Genomic DNA, 8817 nt, shown 5'->3' with positions numbered 1-8817 from the left:
AGCTTGCTGACATATCAGTTTGAAAAATCACCCAGCAGCTGAAAAAACCCACATAGCCAAATAATGTACACAATGTATAACTCCTACAGGTGTGTGTGTGTGTGTGTGTGTGTGTGTTCTCAGAAGTGGATGTAGGAGATCTGCACGTCGCCTTCTATCTCCAGCTTGTCGATCTCGTTGAAGGACTGCAGGCGGTGGAAGAAGTCAAACAGGTGCTGCCCGTTCACAAACACCTTGAACCTCTGGTTCCCACAGCGGATGGACATCTGAGGCACGGGGGGGGAGGCACAGGGGAGTCAGGACATGGACGAGTCCAAGTGATTTCACACACACACCGAAAAGACAGATGGTCCTCACGTCAAAGTACTGTCCCTCGCTGAAGGGGCTCATGCTGAGCTCCCGGTCCTCCTGGCCCCAGCTTCCTCCGATCATGCTGTTTCTCACCACCACGCCCTCCCTCACCCGGGGGTTCATGTGGAAGGCGATGTCCCGAGATCTGCTCACCACGAAGTTGATGCACAGTCTGCGACACGTACGCAATAAGGAGCGTAATCAATGCACTTACACTATAGTGATTGTGGTGTATGTATACACTCTTACACACACACACACACACCTTTCTGCTCCATAGGGCAACATGCCTCTGATGATGAGGGTCCTCTTAGGGTACATCCCTCCTGGGATCATGTTGGAGTAGGGCACCGGCTTGAAAATAAATACATCATTAAGACAAGTGACATCATCACAAAGGAACTCGTGCTTTGTTCTCTAGATAAATCCACACGTGTTCATCCGTACAGTGGTGATTTTTTGAACACAGACCCATCTTGCCAGGCTCAGTTCTGCAGGGTTACACTCTGCTCGTGGCTTTCAGCATCTTTAATGAGCAGCTGAATTAACATTCAACATTCCTGCTGAAATTGTATCCCTCCACTTTTAAGTATATATGTGTTGGTTTGGTAGCATTGATATCTGACATAATTGTTATTTATTTGACGACTACTGTTTAAGCTAAGTATTCGCTAACAAAGCTAATGTTGAGCAGCACCGCTAACCTGTAAATATTGTCTGAGTCTGAGAAGCTTCCAATCAAAAGCAAAGCTAGATTACCTCATTGCTTACATGACCCAGTTATCGTATTTCAATTGTTTTAGTTTTTTTGGGGTCAAATTTAACGCATTGCAGTTCCACTTTGATGCCACTAGGCGGTGTAAATACTTTGCTTTACTTTGAAAAAAACTCTCTTAATAACTTTTTAAATGAAAGTGGATTATGAAAACAGCGATGAGTGTTTTATTTATCTATTTATTTACCCAGAATCCCCATTACTGCTAAGACAGGAACTTCTCTTCCTGGGTATAAAAACATATAAAAAAAAACAAATTTGACTTACGGGGTTGTAGACTGGCTGCCCGCCCATTCCCTACAAGCACATGAACAGATTCATACTGGATTAGCAGAAGTAAAACATTCACAGAGTTTCATGAAGGTGTGCTCATGCAGTGTTCTCACCGGCAGGTGCGATCCCGGGAATCCTCCCTGAGAGGAGAAAGAACGAAGCTATTGGTACAAACTCTGAACACGGACTGTTGTTTCCATGCAAACTGGATACATGGCCCATTAGCTGCTTAGTGAAGAACAGAAAGGTGTGAATAACACAAAAGGACACGGAGAACACGCTGTTGTACCTCCATACCACCTCCCATGCCTCCTGGATATCCACCCTGCGAAGAAGCACAAGATTGTATAAAGAAAGATTTAATATGTATTATGAAGTAGCTCAAGACATTTGTTTCACATGATGTAACAGACAGCGTATGAATGAATGAACAATAAATAAATAGAAGACGTTATTCACCCCCATGCCACCTCCTGGATATCCTCCCTGATGAAAAGGTTTGAACATGTTAAATACTGTTTAATTATGTATTTCATTGCATTTTAACAGTCATCCTTAGTATACTTACTCCCATGCCTCCTCCCATGCTTCCTCCCATGCCTCCTCCCATGCCTCCTCCCATGCCTCCTCCCATGCCTCCTGGGTATCCTCCCTGGGTATCGGTTAGAATGAGCAGGCGTACAGTAAATATGTTCACTGTATTCATTATATTTTTCGTAACATTTAAGGGAAACTGCATTTAAAGAATAAAACAACATACCCCTATGCAACCTCCTGGATTTCCTCCCTGTTGGAAAGTAGTGACCATGTTAAATTCTGCTCAACGCTGTGTTGAATGTCCTTGTTACTGTTGAAATAGGTGTACTTACTCCCATTCCTCCTCCCATTCCTCCTCCCTAAAAACACCAAATCGTAGTGTCAGACTAAACAGACAACCTCGTTAACATACATATGTAGTGTTGTTGTAGTCCTTTAACACACCAGAAGATATTTAATGACCAGGAAAACATGGCGTACTCTCACAAACACAGACACACTGTTGCTGACACATAGTACTACAAACTACTGCGACTTCTACTGCTGGTACTAGTGGTAGTTTTGGGAGCACTTCACATTACAGCTTGTAATAACGAATATTAGAGTAACATATTGGAAGCACCATGGCGCAGAAGCAGAAAGCGTTTAGAAATTATGACTTGTGACGAGCAAAGCCCAAAGGTTCGGGGTCAGGGACTCTCACCCCGATGATGTTAATCGTCTGGATGCTAACGTCTCCAGCGATTTGCATCGCACGGACTCTCTCCAGAGGGATGCGGTGTTCGAAGGTGTAGAAGTCATTCCCGTTGACTTTGATCTGCATGTAGACGTGAAGCAGAGTGTGAGCCATGGCACGTGGCCCGACAAGGACTCATTGTGTCTACGTTTACAGCAGATCGTTTGCAGCGTGCGTGGTCGGTCTGACCTGGTAGCCCTGTGGCGTGACCATGATGACCATTTCAAAGGCCTGGCCCTTAGAGAAGGGCATGTCGCGGATCTTGTCCTCAGACCCCCAGGACCCGCCATCACAGGAGTTGAAGACCACCTTGTCCCAGCCATCGAAGCGAGGGTTGAAGTGGAGGGCGATGTCCCCGGACTCGGACTCCTCGCACAGCAGGTTGAGGAAGAACCTGCCACGAGGGACGCAGCAGGTGAAGCACAGACATTACGTCACCACAGGAGGAAGGCAAACAGCGCGGGCGAGGCCGATTTATTAACGATGTAAGGATACAGTGAGGTATGCGCAGTGTTTACCGGCCTGTAAAAGTGCCTCAGTGTTCCACAAAGAGGAGGGCCGGGTGATTGAAAAGGAGCTGTGTGTTTCACAACAAAGCAAAGAAACCCGCTCCACCCAAATTCAAAAGATTTTGGTTCAATATTTAATAAAAGTCACATTGCAAGTAAGTCACACGATTTGTGTGACCTATATATTCTTATTTTTATTTTTCACATACTGCTGTTCAGACGTTTGGGACCGCCCCGACTCGTTTTTGGTCCTAAAGGCTTTTAGATCTTTACACATCTTTACACGTGGATGTTGTTTTGTGTGAAGGGATCGTTTCGTAGAACAGAGAGAGACAAAGATGTCTCAGAGCAATAGAAGAACAGAAGAAACATCAAAATGTGTGCAGATTTGAACAGGAACAGCTTCTTGGTTTTGTCTCAATGGTTTCAACATAACGAGCTGGGATATTAATCACAGTTTAAAACTCTTTCCCAAACTAATCAGAGCTCAAACGCACCGCTGCGTTTCAATGATGATTAAAGGTCTGTGCTTTTCTGAACTGGAAATATTCATAATTAACGAAAAGAAGAAAAAGCATAATCACAACATGACTCCATACTATACACACACACACACACACACACACACACACACACACACACACACACACACACACACACTCACCTGGTAATGTCCTCAGGAACAGATCCCTGGATGTAGATGGACACTCCCTCCCTCAGGCCTCCATAAATGGGCCCCAGGTAGGGAATCCTCTGTATGGTGCACAAAAAATACTTATCCATCTAAACTGTACCACACATCTGGTCCGGTTCTGGAGGATGTTATTTAGATCAAACTACGGGTTAATTTCACTGTTTAGTACCCTTAGATGCAGTGGTGTACTTTTATTTTTATTTGTTTTACTCGTGATTACATTTTCAACTAATAAATTCACTGAATTATATAATTATATGATGGAACGATGAACATCTACAGCATCCAATGACGACTTATTATAATATATTTTTCAATCTTTACACCGTCATTAATGTGGACAAACTCATCAGAAATGACACCTCCTGACATCTAAATCATAGCTATTTTTTATCTGCGGTGAATGCACAAAAATCTTCACTATAATATGATATATTAATATTAAGTTATCTTGTCCAGAGTGTACTGCAGAGTTCCCCCTCTAGTGCGATGCACTCCCAGTGCAGATACTCACGGGGCTGTAGATGGGCTGGTAACCAGGAGGAGCAACAAACGACATGGCAGCGAGACGGGCGGGCAGACGGGATCGGGGCGGTTTTGCCAGGAAGTGGCCTCTGCTGGGCGCCCAGTTTTATACAAGTGATAAGGGAGGGGCCGAGCAGCAGGCCGAGCCCGGGCCCGCATCACCGTGTTTGCTCTGGATGCCCATTAACCGTTGACCCAGCAGAGGAGTGGCACAACAAAAGACTGTCGAAGCCCCGAGTTGAGCAAGTACTCCAGTGCTTTCAGTCGAGGTTACAACGCTGAAAAATACTGTATGAATATTACTTTACAAGTAAAAGTCATCCATTGAAAACAACACTGGAGCAAAGGTACTTTTAAAGCATCAAAAGTGCTAATAATCCAAAAACTGACCTCTATGAGAGTCACCTTGGATTATTCTTACTGATGTATGATGAAGCCGGTTGCAGATTTGAGCTGTTTTATGAGGGAAAAAAGCTCATTATAAATATATATATATAAACACACTGTAGGTTTTGTTTCAATCTGGACAGTAACAAGAACCTACAATGGTCAAATAAGTGTAGTGGGACAAAAAAAAACATCTTTCTCAATATTAATGGCGTAGAGGTCATAGGCATAAAATGAAAGTACTCATGTAAAGTGCCTCAAAGTTGTATTAATACTAGTTTTTATTCCACCACTGCCTTTAGAGTATTCTTCATTGCTTTAGAGCTGTTTCTAAATCTTACACAGTATTACACAAAAGTCACAACTGTCAGAATACTTCTCTTTAGTGGAGGAAGGAATACAGATGTTGAATCTTCTGACTATGTCTGTGTAGAAGACGTAATCTCTGCACATTAATTCAGAAACCAGACACATGTTTCTTACTCCCCTGAGATTTATAGACTTGTACGACGGCCTATTGATGATTCATATAATGTGTAACGCAGCCGGCCTGTCGAAGGCAAACACACATAAGCCTTATCTTGCACTCGTGTCTGAGAGCATACACTAACTGCATATACATCCTTTAAAACACACACATGCATGTACACACAGGCACACAATCTGTCAGGGAACAAAGACACTTTCAGTGATGCATGGGTGTTTCCTGAAGAGCTGAAAGCCTAACAATCCACTTCTGGTATTTGATTAAGATAAAAATGTTGCCGCAGCCGCCATGACACCACAACAGAGACGCCTGATGGGAGACAGTTGATTCACTTCTTTACTTTAGTGTAAAATATCTAGATAACACTTTATGACGCCCACATCTATAATGTATGAACATACTTATATCATACGGTGCATTAAACAGCTTATAATGGATTATAAACACTCTTAGATATTCATAATGCGTTGTAATAATATATTATAAAGCTTTTATAATGACTCAAGGTCAAGTAACATGTGATGAGTGTTTCTGACTTTCAAAATTAGTTTTTTTTAAATATTATTATTCCCATGTTGTAGTGATCACTGTTATAATTCAAGTGTGATCATAAGTTACTCTAAAACTGTCATTGTTTGCCTTAAGTAGTGAAAATGAGATGTTTTGTTTCATATAGATTTAACGATATTTTTCCCACATACTTATAATGAATTATAAAAGTATTATCATGTTTTTTTATAATTCATTATAATGTATTACAACTATGGGAATTAAAATAATAAGGTAAAATGCCTTATATTGCGTTTATATTGTTAAAAAGCATTATCAAGCTTTATGAGTGGTATTAATTATACAATGTTAAAAGGAGGTAGCACATTATTAATGTTAACGCATATACTGGGGCGTCATAGAGAATTAAATGGAGAATTAAATCATAATTTAATTGTACTTATACTACTAAATACTATTGTTTTAATATAAACACATGTGAAATATGTCATTTTGCATATTAATGAACATATTGAGGGACAAATCTGTCAGAAAAAAACACCATGGAACAATTGAATGAAAGATCCTGAACATTGTCTGACGCTTACATTGATTTTCACGTCTGTTATGTAATGTATAAATGCATTTGATGTTCCTCCCACAACATTTACAATACATCCCTGGACTGCATACATACAGGCACGCACTTTTCTTTACATACGTACACTTGTAGTGACCAACGAGGCATTCTCTAAGCCGACCTAATGAAAGCACACACACACACACACACACGGACCCAATAAGCTGACAGAAATGAGAACACATGTCCCAGCTGTCCTTAAAATAATCTGTTTATTCTGTATTGAAACACAGGGTTCAGTCAGAGGACACTCAGTCAGGTGGGAAGTCGACGTCTCCAGTCAGTTCCCTCCGCATGGACCACAGCAAGTACACACCTCAGAGTCATCGGGTCGAGACATTCGATGTGTTTGTCCGTGGCCTGTAAAACAATTAGTGGGGCGGGACCGTCTGAGATCGAAGCATCGCACGTGACTTGGACAAAAATAACCGATCTATCATAAAATCCTAACTAGCAAAACCAAAATGTGCTCTTCTGACTGCAAACTGGGAGTTAACTTCAGTGTGAGAGCGAGTCTTTCCTCAATCAGCGACACGCGACGTGTTCAAGTCCGACGGAGAAGAACGATTGCTCAAGTTCCTCAAAGCCCTAAAGAAAAATAAATATATGTATCTATGATTTATGTAAAATACGTCTCTGCGACAAAAGGCTTCTAAGCAGCCCAGACGTCACTCCGTTACACACATGGCACTGTGGCCAAGATGTACACATTAAATACATTCACTAGTTATTTCAATGCACAGACAAAAACTTATTTGTGCATAAAGTGTCATAAAACAGACTGTTGGCCAGAAATACAGACGGGCTAAAACGGTCGTCTTCAGAAGATCTGATCTGCATATAAGCAAGAAATAAATACCCTTTGGCCTCCTCCTCTACTGCATGTGTGTACATCATCACTACCTTATATGGCACAGAGACACCAGCGGAGATCGGGGACCACATGCGTCCTGGGACGCGTCGTAAGACTTCAGAGTGCAAACTGGGTTTGTCTGGACAGCCGATTCTCACCGGCATGCGTCACGTACGCAGACGGCAGTTTCCATTCACGGTCGCTTGTTTGTGGACTATTTTTTTTTTCCAGAGGGAGAGAAAAGAAGACAAGGGAGCGAGGGAAGGCCTAAAACCTTCAGTGCTCCCTCGAGGATCTCTGAGATACGACTTTGAGCAGCTGAGTTCTTCTGTTTCAAAACGCTCGCTCTCATTGAAACTCCAGAAAGGAAATATCGTAGGGCAGCAGCCACATACAGAAACAAACAGAAACTCCCAACCGTACAAATATAAATAAAACATATCCACTCTAATCTCAAATAAAAGTGTTTCAGCTAAAAAGCAGTGACATTGCTATAGGCACTAAAACGTTTACAGCAGTAGCGACTGAAAGAGCCCGTTTTGTATAAATGCACTGATACGCAAGGCAGTCTATGTATATTTTACACCAAAAAGGCCATGTTGTGTTTTCATAGCGCAATAAAAAGGCCCCTGTCTTTGTTTGCCTCTTTTCTGCTCTTCTCAACCCTCCCTCATCGGCATTGTGCTGCAGGTGGTACAGCAGTGCAGTCAAAGTGTGCATAGCTTCAAGTTAGGAGAAACTAAGAAAATAGATGTGTTCAGAGTCGAAACGTTTAATCTTCCCCTCCTCCCTCCTCCCCTCTCCTCTCCTCCTCCCTCAGATGTGAAGGATGCAGGAGGTTATCCGATGAGCTGATCCTCATACTGCTTCCTGAAGCAGTCTCCAGCGGGGAAGAAGTCCCAGCATCGCTCCTGGTACAGCTTCCACACGTAGGACTCCTGAAACACGGTGGTGAAAAACACATTGAGAAAAATGTGTGAACAGCAATTAACGTGTAGCAATCCATCTTCTTTACTGACCTGTCCTGTGTGTTCTGTTTCATCTTTATTTATGAGATACATCAGGAAGAACCTGAAGGCGAAATAGAGAAAAGAGAGTTTCACAAAGTTTGAACAGTGGGAAGAATTTGTTTTATTTTGTTTGATTGTGTGTTTCCATGACTAGTGAGGTAAGATTGCTGTGTTTCAGACTCGAGTCTGGTGGAGTTGGGGAGAGCATAAGAATGCTATGTTTTGCACGTTAATAAACTCTTATATATTATCACTTCAATGCATGTCGCAGAGAGTCGCACCGGAAAAGGAAAAAGAAACCAGTGTGTCCCCCGGGTGTCATTTGTCCAGGAAATGAATACCGACTGAAGACGAAAGCCAGATGTGAGTGTGTAGAAGACTAGAGTGTCTCCCCCACTGGAAGAGGAAGCACTAACACTGCAGATGTCTGTCTCATCGTTTCCTGTGAAGTCAAGTCATGTTTCATCTGCTGCTACGTTTCAATGATAAAGGTTATCCACTTATTTCTAAAAGGATCAACCCATGAAAGGTTTCAAGGCTGTAACTTTGGA

General features: G+C 42.3%; 2 protein-coding genes across 9 annotated transcripts in view; both read right to left on the bottom strand.

Annotated features, from left to right (window-relative positions):
- Nucleotides 1–95: 95 nt before the first annotated feature.
- On the bottom strand, nt 96–4434 carry LOC137790919 (galectin-4-like). Its single transcript, XM_068585512.1, has 13 exons — nt 4390–4434; nt 3846–3934; nt 2862–3066; nt 2640–2753; nt 2269–2295; nt 1968–2051; nt 1859–1885; nt 1689–1724; nt 1513–1539; nt 1394–1423; nt 617–705; nt 358–523; nt 96–266 (listed from the first exon to the last, which is right to left on the bottom strand). The coding sequence occupies exons 1-13, from the start codon at nt 4432–4434 to the stop codon at nt 120–122; spliced, it is 1086 nt and encodes a 361-aa protein (XP_068441613.1). The 3' UTR covers nt 96–119.
- A 2164-nt stretch (nt 4435–6598) lies between these two features.
- ryr1b (ryanodine receptor 1b (skeletal)) overlaps nt 6599–8817 on the bottom strand; it is a 66527-nt gene continuing 64308 nt past the window's right edge. For all 8 annotated transcript variants that reach the window (XM_068585254.1, XM_068585256.1, XM_068585257.1 and 5 more), the window contains 2 exons: nt 8276–8327; nt 6599–8194 (listed from right to left, as the gene is read on the bottom strand). In XM_068585254.1, the coding sequence (XP_068441355.1) occupies nt 8096–8194; nt 8276–8327 (151 nt within the window). In that variant the 3' untranslated portion in view covers nt 6599–8095. The remainder of the gene's footprint in view (nt 8195–8275; nt 8328–8817) is intronic.

Source organism: Clinocottus analis, unplaced genomic scaffold (genome assembly GCF_023055335.1).
Source record: "Clinocottus analis isolate CAN_PGR_092001 unplaced genomic scaffold, fCliAna1.0.p SCAF_2, whole genome shotgun sequence".
NCBI classification, from domain to species: Eukaryota; Metazoa; Chordata; class Actinopteri; order Perciformes; family Cottidae; genus Clinocottus; species Clinocottus analis.
This window is presented reverse-complemented; position numbering and strand designations above follow the sequence as displayed.

Coding starts and splice junctions, on each gene's coding strand:
- LOC137790919 (XM_068585512.1), bottom strand. CDS start 4,434: ATGTCGTTTGTTGCTCCTCCTGGTTACCAGCCCATCTACAGCCCC. Junction 2,052..2,268: donor GAATGGGAGGAGGAATGGGA/GTAAGTACACCT, acceptor ACCGATACCCAG/GGAGGATACCCAGGAGGCAT. Junction 1,886..1,967: donor GCATGGGAGGAGGCATGGGA/GTAAGTATACTA, acceptor CCTTTTCATCAG/GGAGGATATCCAGGAGGTGG.